The sequence below is a fragment of the Dipodomys ordii genome, unplaced genomic scaffold, assembly GCF_000151885.1.
Source record: "Dipodomys ordii isolate 6190 unplaced genomic scaffold, Dord_2.0 Scaffold22, whole genome shotgun sequence".
NCBI lineage: Eukaryota > Metazoa > Chordata > Mammalia > Rodentia > Heteromyidae > Dipodomys > Dipodomys ordii.
This window is the reverse complement of record NW_012267238.1, coordinates 14,221,320-14,239,101: the sequence shown is the minus strand read 5'-3', so window position 1 is coordinate 14,239,101 and position 17,782 is coordinate 14,221,320. Positions and strand designations below refer to the sequence as shown.

Sequence of the window (17,782 nt, the reverse complement as noted above, 5' to 3'; positions counted from 1 at the left end):
GAATCACTTAGAGACAATCTTAACCTTTCGGTCATTTCAGTCTACTAAAGAATAGTCTTTCATCTCTCTTCTTAAATGTCTTAAGTTCCCTTTGCCTATCCTTAAATCTTTCCTTCATCTTTATTTTGTATTTACTGCCTTTGAACCTAAGTAGGGGGTAGCTACACACAGTATCTTCTAATTTGAGATTACCCCTCTTTTTTGCCAGTTTACTTGTAGTGAACATTTGTCAAGTGTATTTCCCCCCCTCCACCCTATATTTGAGTAAACACAGCTGTGTCATCAGACATTACACTCCCATCTAGGTCAGGGAGGATGGGCATAAGGTGAGTGATCTTTTATAAAAACATCTTGGTTATTTTTCTCTTTTTTAACTAACTGTTAGCTTTCTAATGTTGGTGAGAAAAATCTCTCCTTAACATGCTACTGTTGTTAATGAACCCAATGGTTCCCCCACCCCAACGATTAAATGTATTAGATGTATTTGCACTTATAATAAACAATAATATAGCTACTACTTTTCACTTTACATCTTTTGACTAATTACCATACTAATTTATTTACTTCTTTCTTCATTCTGCTGTAATTCACTCGGACTGCACAGATCCTTTCTCTGCTACTATAGATGCTGTTGATGATGCCATTCCAAGCTTAAATCCTTTCCTCACAAAAAGTAGTGGTGATGTTCACCTTCCCATTTCTTCAGATGTATCCACTTTTACTACTAGGACACCTACTCATGAAATGTTTGTTGGTAAAGTACCATTTAACATTTTTTTTTCCAATTACTATTTATACTGCCTAAGTATTTCTTACATATCCATTAATTACTTTTAAAGTAGTTCATTAATTAATTTGTATTTGAACATCAAACTTAGAAATAAATTGGACAGATTAGTCATGTAGTGAGATAACTAATATTCCTTACTTAAAACAGATTTAAGACAGAAAATTTCCTTTAATGTTCAACTTTTTAGCGTTTTATTCAGTATCTAATGTGGTACTCCTCTCTTATTTAGTGTTTATTAGTTTGCAAAATTGGTTAAAAAGTGACATTCTTAAGTCTGGTACTGGTGGCTCAGCCTATAATCCTAGTCACTCAGGAAGCTGTGTATCTTGATTTGAAGCCAGTCAGGGCAGGAAAGTTCATGAGACTCTAATCTCAGAATACAAAAATAAATAGAAATGGAAGTGGAGCTGTGACTCAAAAACTCAAGAACAGTACCCAGGCCCTGAGTTCAAATCCTAGGACCCATTCATGTGTGCATGCATGCATGTGTGCACACACACAAAGTAACATACTTTTAAACTTAGATGTTTACAGGTGCTTATATTATTTTCCACTGTGTTTGGGCAAAACATTGGTTGTCATTTCAGCAGTGAATCTTAATCTGTTTTGTTTTTAATTTTTTAACTTTATATTGTCTAATATTCTTTAAGTACTGTCATTCTTAAGGATTTCACTTTATTGTGCTAACTAGGAAGTATGTGTCCTATTTTAATTAGTGAAGTTGAAAAGCAGTTTGGCATAAATAACCTACCACTGGAATATAAAAGGCAAAATTGTACATCAGCACTGTACAATTCTATTTTTTTTTAGAAAAAAATGTCTATATTAGATAATGCTTTAGTATTTTTTAATTTTATTTTATTTGTGAACATACTGTACAGAGGGTTTACAATTACATGGGCAGGATAATGCGTACATTTCTTACCAGGCATTGCAGCCTCCTCCTTTGTTTACCCTTCACATCCCTTCCCAGCCTCCCCCCTCCCCCCCAATCCCAATCCTTCTCCTTCTCTCTCCCCCCCCCCCCCCCCCCCCCCCGCACCGACATTGTAAAGTCGTTTTGGACATGACAACTTGTACTTCTCATTGTTGCAACAGGTCCACCTGTATCCTTAAACAACTGGTTTCATGGGGCCTGAACTCTGGGCCTGGGCACTGTCCCTCAGCTCTTCAGCTCAAGGCTAGCACTCTACCACTTGAGCCACAGCGCCACTTCCGGCTTTTTTCTTTTTGCTTATGTGGTGCTGAGGAATCAAACCCAGGGCCTCTGGCATACAAGGCATGTGCTCTACCACTGAGCCACCTTCCCAGCCCCAGCACTGTACAATTCTAGTATATTAGTATATACTTAAACAAAGCAATATGTACTTAATCTATGCTAATAGCACACCCACATCCCCTTTTTGAGATGTCACTCTGTAGCCTAGGTTGACCTAGAACTCAAGACCAGGAGTGCTAAGTCTTCACCTTTACACTCAGCTCTTACCTCCTTAAAAAGTGTAAAACCAAGGGAAGAGGTGACACTACTAAAAAAGAAATGTAGTGTGCAGGGAGGAGTTGGGGAGGTGGGGAGCGAAGGGGTGGTAGGAGAAAACAAAGGAGGGATTAACAATGCTCCATAGGAAATGTACTCATTGCCTTACTCATGTAACTGTAATCCCTCTGTACAGTATCTTTACAATAAAAATATATATATTACAGGTTGGAGCCATGGTGGTGGCAAATTCAAGCCCTATTAACCCCATTGTGTTCTTTGATGTTAGCATTGGTGGTCAGGAGATTGGATGTGTAAGATTGAGCTGTTTGCAGATGTTGTGTCTAAGACAGCTAACTTTAGGCAGTTCTGCACTGGAGAATTCAGAAAAGATGGGGTTCCAATAGGATACTGAGGGAGCACTTTCCACAGGGTTATAAAGGATTTCATGATTTAGGGTGGAGATTTAGTTAATGGATATGGTACAGGAGTTGCCAGTATTTACCAGGGGCATTTGCAAATGAAAAATTTTAAACTTAAACACTCTGCTCCATGCCCACTTTCTCTGGCAAGCAGTGGTCCCAGTACAAATGGCTGTCAGTTCTTTATCACCTGCTCTAAGTGTGATTGGCTGGATGGGAAGCATGTGGTGTTTGGCAAAATCATTGATGGACTTCTAGTGATGAGAAAGATTGAGAATGTTCCCACAGTCCTCAACAATAAGCCCAAGTTGCCTGTGGTAATCTCACAGTGTGGGGTGATGCAGTCTTGATGAAGACTGATTCAGGTCGTCCCTTGCCCTGGATGATGTTTTGGCTCTTGGTTTTTGCTTCCCCACCTGCTACCACTTCATTTGATAAAGAGACCATGGAAGTGCACAGACTAGAACCAGTATTATCTGTGTAAATTTTCTTTTGTAAATAAAGGATTTTTTAATGTGTGAAAAATACATATATTAAAAAAAGAAATGTACTTACATAACTGCAACTGACTTATATCACTGCAGTCCCTCTATGTCACCTTTTACAATTAAAAAATCTTTCTTTTTTCAATGTAGAACTACTTGCTGGGTGCTGGTGGCTCACGCCTGTATTCCTAGCTACTCAGGAGGCTGAGATCTTGAGGATTGCAGTTCAAAGCCAGCCCAGGCAGGAAAGTCTGTGAAACTCTTATCTCCAATAAAGCACCAGAAAACAGGAAGTGGCTCTGTGGCTCAAGTGGTGGAGCGCTAGCTTTGAGCTGAAGAGCTGAAGGACAGCACCCAGGTTCAGAGTTCAAGTACCATGACCAAAAAAATAAAATGAAATAAAATAAAAATGTAGAACTGCTTTCATTTTGTTCAGAAAAAACAGCTTGAGGTACTGCAAATTTAAGGTTTCTTTGGTTTGTTTTTCTTTGTTCTTTTGGTGCTGGTCCTAGGGCTTAAACTCAGGGCCTAGGCACTATCTCAGAGCTTTTTTTGCTCAAGGGTAGCACTTTGCCACTTGAGCCACAGCTCTTTTTTCAGCGTTTTTGATAGTTTATTGGAAATAAGAGTCTCATTGCTTTTCCTGCCTGGGCTGGCTTCAAACAGAGATCCTCAGATTTCATCCTCTAGAGTAGCTAGGTACAGATAAGAGTCACTGGCACCCCTTGAATTTATGTTTTGGTTAAAACAACAAGCAGAATGTTCTTTGTGTATCCTAAACAGATCATGTGGCTGCATCTAGCCTTAGGTAAATTTGAAAGAAAGGAAGAAAGGGAAGGATATGAAAGGAAAGGAACTAGAAAACAAGTGTATAGAAGACATTAATTAGAGAAAGTCCCAAGTCAGATATTCTAGTATATCCAAAGTCCAATTGTTGATTTAAATGATTCCTTCTTGTGATTGTAATACAGGTTTATCAGCCCTGTTCTGTAGATTTAATCCAGGATGATTCGAGAAGAGCTGTGTGTCTACATATCCTCTACCCTGCCAGAGGAAGATGTTTGTGTCATAATAAATGTTCAATCTTTTATGTAATTTTCCTCATTAAAGCTATAAGAGATCTAATTTAAGTCAAAAAGAGTCTGTTGTAGTCCTTATGCCATGAATTGACTGTGTGAACTAGTAAAGCTAGATATTAGAAGACAGGTTAGTATTATCTGAAAAACCAACTGCTTTTATTTCTTTTCTTAATGACAGCTTTTTGTATTCCTTTAAAATTTGATATATGTAGTATATATATATATATATATATCACTTAATGGAACACTTATTAGAGCTTTATGTTCTTTTTTGGTGAACTGTAACTTGAAGAATACAAAGTGCTTTGGACCCACATATTTTTTAAGTAATTCTTTTCAGTTCATTACACCCTTCACTGTCTCTTTTCTTTTTTTTCTCCCTCCCTTTTTTCCTCTCTTCCTTTTCTCTTCCTCTCTCTGCCCTTCTTGTCAGAATTTTCTTAGCACTCAAATTTATCCTAATATTACTCTTATATGCCATGTGTCTTCTATAGTAGTTAGCTTATTTGAATGTATATTAACAATAATCTCTTTAAATTTACTGATTTATACAGGAAAGTTTTCTTAAAATTTTCTCAATTTTTTTTGAGGAAAACGACTTTGCTTAGGGAGAACAAGATGTCTGATTTTGCTTTACTTAGTTAAACACACGATTTTGTGAATACATGCCTGTTACGTTTTCTCTTTAGTACATACTCAGGACTTGTAAATATTCTGGAGTATATGACATTTAAATATCATAAGCTTGTGAGGTTTAAAGCTCTTTTTGCATTCCTGTATCTCTTTCCAAATACAGTCATTGGCCATTGCAGAAGTAGTAAAACATCAATGTCCAGTTGATATTTAACTTTGTAGCCAGTCGGGCAGGAAAGTCCCTGAGACTCTTACCTCCAATTAACCACAGAAAACCCGAAGTGGTGCTGTGGCTCAAGTGTTAGAGTGCAAAGACAGCACCCAGACCCAGAGTTCAAGCCCCACCACCGATGGGGGGGAAACAAAGTGTATATACTGGGAGTGAGGGAAGGGATGACATTACCTTTATAATAACAAAAAATTATTTTTTAAGTATAGAGTACAACAGAAGAAATAAGGTTATTGGCTAGTAGTAAGAATTGGGCATGGCTAAATATATTTTAAAATAGAATTGTGAGTGCATTTGAGAGAAGAAAATATGCTTGAAATTAGTAAATTTGAGTTTGAATTTCAGTCCTTTGTAAGCTGTATGATTTTTTAAACAAGTATCATTTAAAAATAGATTACTTGCAAGATTGTCAGTTACAAATATGACTTTTTAACACACACATACAACACACAGGATTGTTACCTTAGAAATACACTGCTTGCTTCTGCAATAGCTAGTACAATTTATTTAAAATTTCCTTTCACTTTTTCCCCTGTCCACACAGATTGTTCAGACTTGAAGTACATGCTTTGCACTTATGTATCTTTTTTAACCTACTGTTAGGTAATACTTTAATTTCATCAATTGACACCTTGGGGGACTTAAGAGAAATCTCCCCTCTTTAAGTAAATAAAAGTTGTTTTGTATTACAATAAGTAGGATTCCTTCCTTCCTTCTTTGCTTGCTTGCTTCTTATTCTCTTTCTTTTCTTCAAGGATTTTAGAAATAGAAAAAGAGAACATTTCCTTCTCCCTATGCAGGTAAATAGGAACTAGTGATTCTAATAGGCTGGCTGTTACCAAATTTTAGAAAGCTGAGATGATATATAGCAGGAAGAGATAAGAATTTGATGTATTTGGTCTAATTACAAGTTGTTCCATGTGTAATGCAAGATTCAGGTTAGTAATATAATCTCCAGAAATCTTTAAAGATCAGTATATATGCTCTGTCTGTGGGAGGGAGGAGGGGAAGGAAAATTGGCAATAAGAATCTTAAGGACTTTACTACCCAGGCTGTATTTGCACTTTGATCTTCAGATCTTAGCCTTCTGAGGAGCTAGAATTACAGGTGTGAACCACCAGAGCCCAGCTGAAGAACAGTATTAGATATGTCTTCTGTGTTGGTAGTAGAATGGGCACATAAATAAGATAAATCTTTATCATTAGATCTTAATTTAAGGAGTTGTGAGAACCAAAGTCTGTGATGTAATTAAAAATTGTACTCTTAATGTTAGTAAATTGATAAATCTAGAATATATATATATATATATATATATATATATATATATATATATATATATATATTTGTAAGTCATGGGGCTTGAACTTAAGGGCCTGGTCACTGTCCTTAAGCTTTTGCTCAAGACTAGTGCTCTACCACTTTGAGACACAGCACCACTTCCAACTGTCTGGCAGAATTGAAGATAAGAGTTCCAGGGACTTTCCTGCCCAGGCTGGCTTCAAACTGTGATCCTCAGATCTTAGCCTCCTGAGTAGTTAGTATTACAATCATGAGCCACCAGTGCTTAGCTTAGAATTTTTAAATATCATTTTTATTCCCCTTTCCTTCTCTCTCTCTTCTTTCTCTCTGTCCTTCCCTCCCTCCCCCTTCTCTCTTTCTTCCTTTCTTTTCTTTCTCCCTCCTTCCCTTTTCCTTTCTTCCCTCCATGCTTCCCCCTCCCCCCCACACCCCTGTTCTTTCTTTCTTTTTGGTGTTGGTCCTGGGGCTTGAACTCAAGCTTGTGGGCACTGTCCCTAAATAATTGTTGCTGTTGTTGTGTTTTTTTGTTTTTTGGGGTGTTTTTTTGCTCAAGGATAGTATTCTACTTGAGTAACAGTTCTGCTTCCAGCTTCATCATGTTTAATGGAGGTAAGAGTCTTACAAAGTTTCTTACTCAGATTGGCTTCAAACTATAATCCTCAGATTTCAGCGTCCTAACTGGCTGGGATTACGGATATGACACCAGAGTCCAGCTAATACCTTATTTCATTTTTCTGTTGAATATAATACCAGTATTTGCTCTTCCAAATACTTTTGATGATCAAGAGATTTATGTATGAAATTATTTTGTGTTTTGGTAATGTTTCTGCTCTCTTCATAAAGGCAGTAACTTTGAATTAAGAGTAGTTTAAGAGCCGGGCATTGGTGGCTGATTGTAATCCTAGCTAAGAAGGCAGAGATCTAAGGATCTTGATTTGAAGCCAACTGAGGAAGGAAAGTCTGTGAGACTTATCCCTAGCTAACCACCAAAAAGGCTGAAAGTGAAGCTGTGTGACTCTGGTAGTAGAATACCAGTCTTGATCAGAAAAGGTAAGGGAATATGGCTTAATGGTAGAGTGCTTGCCTAGCATGCATGAAGCCCTGGGTTGATTTCCTCAGTACCACAGAAAAAGCTGGAAGTGGCACTGTGGTTCAAGTGGTAGAAGCTAGCTTTGAGGAAAAGAAGATCAGGGACAGTGCCCAGACCCTGAATTCAGGCCCCCAAAAATAAAAATAAACAAATCTTAAAGGAAAATTTTTTTTAAAGGTAAGGGACAGACAGCACCCAGCCTCTTGAGTTGAAGCCCCAGTACCAACACAAACATAAAGTAGGATTGGACTATGATCATTCTTGAATGTTAGTTTTAAAAATGTACCCTACCGCTCTACAGAATATTCATTTTATGATCCAAAATGCTACCTTTAAAGTAATACCATTGTGTTACTAGTCATTATTTGTTTGTTTGTGCTAGTACTGCGGCTTTAACTCAGGTCCTGGGTGCTGTCCTTTTACCTTTTTTGCTCTACCACTTGAACCACGGCTCCACTTTTGGCTCTTCTGGTTATTAATTGGAGATAAGAGTCTCTTAGACTTCTCCTTTGTGAGATAGCTTCAAAAGACAAATCTTCAGATCTCAGCTTCCTTAATAGCTAATATTACAGTCTTGAACCACAGTTACTGGCTTACTTGTTGTTCACATTTAGGCACTACTGGTAATAATGATCATTTTCTGGCTTTTTGTGTCTTTGAAGACCTTTCTTCTTACAATTTTCTTCTAGTACAGTTATTTTATCCTTGTACTTATATATATCCTAGTGAATTACATGTAGAATTTACAGTGAAGTTCTGACTAAAGGTGATTCAGCAGAAATAGAACTTTGAGATGAAAAAGACCTTAGTGAGCTATTTAACAACCTTCTGCCAGGTGAAAGAACTGGTACTTATCTGAAAAGTTATCTAGTAAGACAGAGGTATATAGTCATATGACAAACCTAATAGTTTTAGTTGGGTTTTATTGTTCTTGTTAGCCTCTATAATTTGAGAACCTCACATGTGAAAAAGCTTTTTAGCTCAGGATGAATGAAAGACGTTAGCTTGGTGTTTGCTTGCCTCATACTACTGGTGCCAGTATAATTACCATAGCAAGAAAAGATATATAAGTGTACTGCTTATGAGTTGATGTTTCAAATCAGACTTAAGTGAATTAGCACATTAGATTATATATTTCTTGGCCCGGTTCTTGGAAATTAGAGAGTGGTTTGGAGTTTTTGTTCTACTGTTCTAAAAGCAGTTGGACACAGACAGACATTGAGATTAGTGGACTGCAACTTTTAGAATCCCACAGCTTCTCCAATGAATTTAAACTGTGTAGTGTTTGGTTAACTCTCCAGGAAAAAGAAAGGAAAAAAGAAGATAGAGTGTAGTTAGGAGGAATTAAAGTATCTTGAGAATACTAAGATTCATATTTTTTAAGTATTGTATAATACTTATTTTTTATTCTCGATTGATTTACTTGCATTGCATATATGTTTTGCTTCATGGGAAATCCTAGAGTTCAGATGGCTTTGATTTATAAGAGATTACAACATACAAAATTAAGGTAAAAGATAGCAAAAGTTTATTCCTATAATGAAGCAAACCAGTAATTTGATGTCAGTTCGTTGTTTTCTTGGTAGATGATTTTGTTAGGAAAAAAGTAATCACCATAAAAATATGGCATTGATTTTTTTGACTAGAGAATTTACTTTTTCACCTGTTGGCCAATTATTAAATATATATATATACATTTAATGGGTAAAGAATTGAGCTTTTTTACATTTTGATTTTTTTCAGGATTCACTCCTTCTCCAGTTGCACAGCCACATCCTTCAACTGGCCTTAATGTTGACTTTGAATCTGTGTTTGGAAATAAGTCTACAAACATTATTGTGGATTCTGGCGGTAAGAAAACAATTTTTTATGAAATGTACCATAGTGTACATTCTGTGTAAGGACAGGTAGAGCTACTTTTAGCATTTCTAAGTAGATTAAATTGAAGTAGCCAATGAAATTGGCTACCTTTCCCCAGGCTACTAGATTAGAACCTCAAGGACTTATTTTTTCTGCCATTGCTGAGGTTTGAACTAGAGGGTAGATGCTATTCCTGAGCTGCAGCTCTGTTTTTGCTTTTTTTTTTTTTTTTTTTAGTTAATTAGAGATCATATTCTTAGCAGACTGGCTTTGAACCATGATCCTCAAACCTTAGCCTCTTGAGAAGCTAGGATGACAGGTGTGAGCCACTAGCACCTGGCAAGGATGTATTCTTGGTGATAGTTTTAGATTGGGAAAGCTTTTGTACCACAACAAAGTAAGAGAGCAAAACAGATTTTAATAGTATGCTAAGTGGCTAATGACTATAGAATGCTGTGCCTTCTTAGTCATAATGAATAATAATTTGTATATCTTACTGTATGAAATTGTAAGATATCTACCAGCTGCTTTTGAGCTGGTAGATATAAATGTATATCTTGGCTTATTTGATAATCTATATATAGCTAGAATATACAAAGTCTGTGGGTATAGGAGCTCTTATTGTTAAGAGTGATTGTTACTATATCGTGTTTATTCATTTGTCTTAAAAGAACTTCTTGACTGTAGGGAAAAATTTGTACTTTGTGCTTCTAGTAATTTAAAATTTATAAAGTTTTTATCAAATTTAGACCACATTCTTCTTATGAGACGACCATTGACTTTGGCCTGGTAATTAAAATTTAGCTTATGAATTAGGGATGTTGGCTGGTATAAGTGCCTGCCTACAAGTTTGAGGCCCCGAACTTCTCAAAAAGAAATAACTTATATTCTTACTTGTATAACATATAGTTGTCCATAGAAGAAACGCATTTAAGTGTGTGGAATATGTGTTAAATGTATATATAGGTTCTTTTGGTGGTACTGGGGTTTGTACTTGTTAGTACTGTACTACTTCAGTCACCTCTCTAGCCCAAGAATTTATTTTTATTCACTATAATTGTTTTATAATCTTTTTTTTGGGGGGGAGGAGTCTTGACCTCTGGGCTTGGGCACTATCCCTCGGCTCTTCAGTTCAAGGCGAGCGCTCTAACACTTGAGCTAGAGTGCCACTTCTGGTTTTCTAGTGTTTTTTATTGGAGATAAGAGTCTCATGGACTTTGCTGCCCAGGCTGGCTTTGAACCGTGATCCTCAGATCTCAGCCTCCTGAGTAGCTAGGATTACAGGCTTGAGCCACTGGCACCCAGCTAATCATATATTTTTTATTTTACCACATAACATTTTATTATACCATTAAGTGCCTGAGTACTTTTATTTGGTGGAATTTGCATTTATCATTTACCCTTTGGTGAAGAACCTTAGGAATTTGATTTCCATTTTCAAGAAATACTTTTAGGTGAGTTTATGCTATTAGTTCTATTATTGCATAGGTATACTTGAGGTTAATTTATATACTTTGTACTTTGAAGAGTATGAAACAGTTCCACAAATACGATTTCTCAAAACAAACTTTGCAAAGTTGCAGATATCTATTTTCTACTTATATTGCTTTATGCATAACTGAGTATTCTGAGGCCAGGGGAAGAATTATGTTTCATTTCCTTCCCCTTACTATAATTTTGTTAAATGGTCTGTCAAAGCAAGTGCAGCTTTCTCAATCAGTTCACTTTGAGGGGTAAACTTTCCATCAAAGATATTTACTAATGCCCTGGTTTTGTTATGTTGGTTTTTTGGAGAGAACTTTTCCAGTAAACAAGGAGAAAAGGAAGGACCTCTTTTAGAAAGCTGTAGCACTATAAAGTTCCTTACAAATCCTATTTCGTCTGTTTGTAACTTTAAGGCTTTGATGAACTAGGTGGACTTCTCAAACCAACAGTGGCCTCTCAGAATCAGAGTCTTCCTGTTGCCAAACTTCCACCTAACAAATTAGTGTCTGATGACTTGGATTCGTCTTTAGCCAACCTTGTGGGAAGTAAGTAGAGTTTGGATTCTTTGCTCATCTTTAAGTTGTTTTATTAAATTAAATCTAGTTTTAAAATGTTTTCTTTTTCTCCTTTCCTAGATCTTGGCATTGGAAATGGAACCACTACTAAGAAGTAAGTATTTTCTTTGTATTCTTTCCTATGTGTTGTTTTGAAGTTGAGTTGGCTTTTATCTCTGAGTCTACATCATAAATGTTCTGTTTACTCTAAGTACTATACAAAATTTTATGATGTGTCTTTTAATATCCTTACTTATGTTTATTTAAAGTGATGTAAATTGGAGCCAGCCAGGTGAAAAGAAGTTAACTGGAGGGTCTAACTGGCAACCAAAGGTTGCTCCAACAACTGCTTGGAATGCTGCAACAATGGTGAGTTGGTATATGCTAATTATATACTACTTGATATATAGTAACACCTGAATATTTAATCATGTATATAGCTTGAAAAATGTAAAGTAATCACAAAATGGAAAGACCATTGAGAGTTTTAGCATTGAATTCTTAATTCCTTTTTTTAAGTTGTTGACTATTTTCCAGGTACATTTCAGTACCTAACATATTTAAAGGTTACATTGTGCGGAGCATTTTTTGCATCATTTTAATAAATAATATACGATCTTATTTGGTATAATCCTTATAGGAGTGAACCCTGTGGGGTAGGAACTATTAGTCTCTGGATTTTATAGATGAGGAAATAGAGGCACAGTTAAGAAGTATGCCCCACATCACAGAGCTCTTAGGTGACTGTGCTGTTTTAGAACTCAGGATCTTGGGAGCTGTGCTCTTAATCACTACTACATATTGTTGCTCTAAATGTATTACTTGTTGTAATATAAAATCTGATTTTTGTTCATATCACACTTTTTTTGCCTGGTCCTGTGGCTTGTACTCTGGGTCTGGCCTTTGCCCTTGAACTTCTTTTGCTCAAGGCTAGTGCTCTATCACTTGAACCACAATCCACTTCCAGCTTTTTTGGAGACAGGAGTCTCATGGACTTTGCTGCCCTGGCTGGCTTTGAACCATGATCCTCAGATATCAGCCTTCTGAGTAGCAAGGATAATTGGCATGAGCCACCAGCTCCTGGTACCATTATTATTTTTCAATCTTTGTATTTTCTTAGTTCTTGTTAATATGATTTTTTTTAATGAGTTGAGCTTTATTCTGATAGTAATAATTTAAAGTCACATGAAACTAGTAACTAACCCATTACTAGGGAAAATATGTACATATATTCATATATCTCACATACTGTAATTTTAAATCCTTCATTCCACTAGATTCTGATTTCCTTATTTTACAAAATAAAATAAGGCCATTCCACTAACCAATGCCAGCATTTGAATTTTAACCTGGATTATCTGGCCCCAGAACTTCTTGCAAATCACTGTAATATCTCCTTCCTCCCCAACTTTCTCTGTTATACCTTAGCTGGAAGTGAGCTGTATTTGGCAACTCAGTTTTTTTTCTCCTCTGCACATGTGCATCAATGACCACAAGTAGTGATATTGAGGTTATAAGATTTAGTACATAGATTTGCAAATAGGAAATCCAAAGTAATGGGGATCAGCTATTAATCCTCAGTATATATTAAATAGCTTCTAGTACTGAAGAAGGTTCTAGTAATGTTTTAATTACTCTTAACTTGTTAGGTCCAGAATAGCTTTGTGGTTATTTCCCTGTCCTTGGCCTGCTTGCTGCCTTGCTAATAAGAGAAAAAAGATAGCCCTAGTTGAAAATTTTGAGTTCTTGTTTTCTAACAATGGGTCAGTGGGCTTTGATTACACAGGCTATTAGAGATTTTGACTATCTTTGATGGAGCAAATTCTCATCATTAAGTCTCTTCTGGGATATTGTCCTCTTTATTTTGAATCACACACATATACATACACAACACAATAGGGCTGAACTAAAAATAACATGAAAATAGCACTTAAATTTAGCTACTTTTTGCGGGGGAGGCAAGAGTTGGGGTTGCTGATACTGGGACATGAACTCAGGGCCTAAGTGCTATCTTTGAGCTTTTTTGGTTCAAGGATGGTACTCTACCACTTGAACCACAACTCCACTTCTGGCTTTTTTGTGGTTAATTTGAAATAAGAGTCTCATGGACTAACCTTCCCAGGCTGGCTTCAAACCATGATCCTCCCGTCTTAGTCTTTTGAGTAACTAAGATGATAGACATGATCCACTGGCTCACAGTTTTAGCCACCTTTTTAAGATGACATTTTCCTATAGATAATTATCACTGCCATCAATAATAATAAAACCTTTCATTTTCATTATTTTTTATATGCACATGTGTACATGGTTTAACTTTATCTTTTAAGTAATATTCTCTTTGGAAAGTTTGAGCATTGTCCCTATCTTAAGTATAAAACTATGATTTTCTTTCACCTTTAAAACACTTGAACCACGGGTGTAAGTTTAAATCGAACTCTTGATTCAGAATCCATGTTTCTCTCACTACCATGGGCTTTACTAGCTAGTGGGTTTTATAGTCAGGTATGAGTTATACACAATATTTCTAATTTTTATTTTATTTTTTTTTGTCAGTCCAGGGCTTGAACTTAGGACCTGGATGCTATCCCTGAGCTTTTTGTGCTCAAGGATAGGGCACTACCACTTTGCACTACAGTTTCACTTCCACATACTTTAAATCATATAAATATTAACCCTTATATTAAAGTGCAGTGAGGATTTGCTTATGTTATATTAAATCCGTATAAAACTAAAATATTTTGTGTTTAGATAGCACTTTGGCTTTTAGGATTGGTCAGTAGAATTAGAGGTATTAACCATTCAGAATTTGCCAGTTCTAATTCCATAGGAATGCTTATGTTACTGTCGGGTGTGTGGGATTATATGTAATCTCTTACAGAGGTTTTGTTCAATATTGATGGGTTATAGTTTCTTTTTAGGCTAACATATAGAACTAATAATGTTGTGATTCACAACTTTAAGATAAACTGCTGCTTATGATGTTTGTTTATATTTCTAACCTTTTAATCCTTAAAAAGCACTGTCAAGGTTTATAAATAAATTTAAAACAAATTAGAAATTTATTAAAGTCTATGTTACACTAAAAATTCTTTTCAATGGTGCATTTAAAAACCTTTTGTGGTAGACATCTGATGCAGCTGAATTCTGCACTATTGACTGTACTTACCCATGTTGTCTTAATAACCTTTGTCATCGTTGACCTATTGTATCTATATACAGAAAAATGAGGTAAAATTTTCACCTTCCCTTGTCAACCTTGATACTGTTTTGGTAAAGATGTCCTTTCATTAGATATTGGAGATGCAAGGGATTTTAGGTAATTAGTGAATGTACATGTTAACTAAAATGCTCTGTGTATTTTGTTGTGTAAGTACTTGTTCTAATCCAATGTTATTGCATTATGTAATTGTTCTCCCTGGGAAAAACAGAATGGCATGCATTTTCCACAATACGTAAGTGACCAAAAACTAGACTTTTTTTGCAATAAATTGGCATGCTATTAACCACTGCTGCAGCAGAATCTCATAACCTTCCAGCTATTGTTTTCACATTCAGATTTTCAGTGTTTCAAAAATTCCTCCTAGCATCTACTGATTTCATGGGTGTGTTGCAGAATTGATTCTGATGATGGCATGGGAAACACCAGTTTTTCTTTTCTTGCTTAATATTCCGCCATTTGCTGCCAGATGGCTGGGTGTCTGTGTGTCTGTGCTGCCACTCTGCACTTGATGACTTCTGAATGAAGGGAAATGTTGATTGTGGTAATGTTTAAGATAACAACTGCATGTAATCTTATAGGCTTCTGCTATACTTGGCAGTTTGTCTCACTGCTCTTGTAGATTTTGATTTTTCAGTAGGGAGAGACCAATAAGCCCTTCATGCTTACCCAAGCCCTAACTTTTAACTATTCACTTTAATATTACTTTTTAAAAAATGTTTGCTTCATTTAACTTCTCCATGCATATGTTCAAATTGCCATATAATTCCACGCCCCCACCTTTTTTTTGTTTGTTTGTTTCAGCAGTGTTATTGGTCTTTCTCCAGTACTCAGTTTTAGTCTTTATTGTAAGAAACACACAGGGAATGTTAAGACAGCCATTGTATCAATAATAATTCTGTTACCAATTGTTTATCTACAAGAACTTAAATATCTTAGTTGTCAATGATTCTTTAATTATTAAAATATAAACTGAGTTAAAAATGTTTATTTCTAAGCTGGGTGCCAGAGGCTCACACCTGTAATCCTAGCTACTCAGGAGGCTGAGATCTTAGGATCACAGTTCAAAGCCAGCCCAGGCAGTAATGTCCTTGAGACTCTTATCTCCAATAAACTACCAGAAACTAGAACTGGTACTGTGGCTCAAGTGGTAGAGTGCTAGCCTTGAGCTGAAGAGCTGAGGGACAGCACCCAGGCCTAGAGTTCAAGCCCCACAACTGACCAAAAAAAAAATTCATTTCTCTGAAGGAATAATTTTTAATAATGTTTGGAATAAATTAGAAAGTTAGCATACATACTCTTTATGTAAGAACTGTGTTTTGTAGAGATAATCATACTTAGTGATTTGTAATCTTTTTGGAGTTCTTCAATAACAATGAATGAGGTCCTTAGAAAATAAATATTTTTTGAAGATCAATTTATTAGTTGATTAGAAATCTTTAGAAATTTTTTCTTCCAGTTCTTAAGAAATAAACTTGTTTTGGCAGACATTTTTTATAAACTGAATGACTAAATTTTAGTTTAATATTTTTAAGCTTTTGAAACTTTTTTGAGGATATGATGGGGATGAAACCCAAGGTATTACACATACTAGGCATGTGCTCTAGCAAAGATTTTAAAGCTATAAAAGTATGTTGAAATCTTAAAACATGGTTTTGTCTTAAGTTTAAATGATTTTTTTCTTTTTAACAATTTTGCTTTTTCACTGAGCATTAATTGACAGTTATTGATCAAAATGTCACTTAATTACAGCTGTCTTAACAATTCTTTTTCTCTTAGTGGAACTATACCTATTCTTGGATAAACATGAGTTATATTTCCTTATTTTTTCCTTTCACCATGTTAGGCACCCCCAGTAATGGCCTATCCTGCTACTACACCAACAGGCATGATAGGATATGGAATCGTAAGTATATTTGCAGATACAACTAAACTAGAAGAATTTAGTGCCTTGTTCATTCCTAGGTCTAGTGCCTAACACAGTGATACCCTAATATAGCTTTGTTAGAGTATTATTTTTTCCCCTCTTAACTCTTCTGATCATGTTTTTTATTACAGACTGTGTGGTTTGTTTGCTTGTTCTTTGCTTGTTTTTTAAGCAGGGCCTTGTACTTGCCTAGCATATTGCCTCTCATATTGTAGAGGAAGGAAGGGAATCAGTATTTATTTGTTTAGTGCTGAAGTCAGGGTTTGGGCACTGTCCCGGAGCTTTTTTGCTCAAAGCTAGGGCTTTGCCACTTGAGCCACAGCCCCACTTCCAGCTTTTGAGTGATTAATTGGAGATAGGAGTCTCACAGACTTTCCTTCCCAGTCTGTTTCCACAATCCTCAGAGCTCAGCCTCCTGAGTAGCTAGGATTAGTTGTGAGTCACCAGTGCCCAGCTGTAATTAGTATTTTTTTAATTGCATAGGGTAAATTTTGTCTGGTATAGACCAGAGAGATTTTCCTATAAAGAAAGATTGTTAAAGCACAAAAAGTCTTTAAACTCCCTATAATCTATATGCTGTCACCCTTCCTCTTCTAACCCTCTCAGTATAGACTTAAATAAGGATTGTAAATTGTAACTTTAACTCACTCTCATATTTTTGAGAAACTGATGCTGGTAGGAGGCAGCATTGTGTCTCTCATTGTTAACACTGTGCTACTACTGCATGTGTATTGTATGAAATTAGCTCCCTTTATACAATTAACCCTCAAAAATCAATGGTTTTCTGTATGCCAACAATAAGAAAAGTGTGGCTGAAATTAGGAAAGCAACTCCATTCATAATAGCCCCACAAAAAATAAAATACCTAGGAATTAACTTAACCAAAGAAGTGAAGGACCTCTATGATGAAAACTTTAAAAACTTGAAAAAGGAAATCAAAACAGAACTTAGAAAGTGGCAAAAACTCCCATGCTCCTGGATTGGAAAGATCAACATCGTGAAAATGGCAATGCTTGCTAAAGCTATCTACAAATTCAATGCGATACCTATTAATATTCCAACCTCATTCTTCAAGGAAATAGAAGAGGCAATCCAAAAATTCATATGGAACAATCAAAAACCCCGAATAGCAAAAACGATCCTCAACAGAAAGAACAGTGCTGGAGGAATATCAATACCAAATTTCAAACTCTACTACAAAGCCATAGTAATCAAAACAGCTTGGTACTGGCATAAGA

The 17,782-nt window shown here is 35.9% G+C and overlaps 1 protein-coding gene and 1 pseudogene across 1 annotated transcript in view; both read left to right on the top strand.

Moving 5' to 3' along the window:
* Positions 1-17,782, top strand: part of Picalm (phosphatidylinositol binding clathrin assembly protein) — a 100,486-nt gene that overhangs the window by 64,564 nt on the left and 18,140 nt on the right. The window contains exons 13-19 of the mRNA XM_013013979.1: positions 605-754; positions 9,245-9,352; positions 11,260-11,391; positions 11,482-11,515; positions 11,670-11,769; positions 14,829-14,852; positions 16,464-16,523. Of these exons, the coding sequence (XP_012869433.1) occupies positions 605-754; positions 9,245-9,352; positions 11,260-11,391; positions 11,482-11,515; positions 11,670-11,769; positions 14,829-14,852; positions 16,464-16,523 (608 nt within the window). The remainder of the gene's footprint in view (positions 1-604; positions 755-9,244; positions 9,353-11,259; positions 11,392-11,481; positions 11,516-11,669; positions 11,770-14,828; positions 14,853-16,463; positions 16,524-17,782) is intronic.
* LOC105984039 lies at positions 2,501-3,080 on the top strand (annotated as a pseudogene).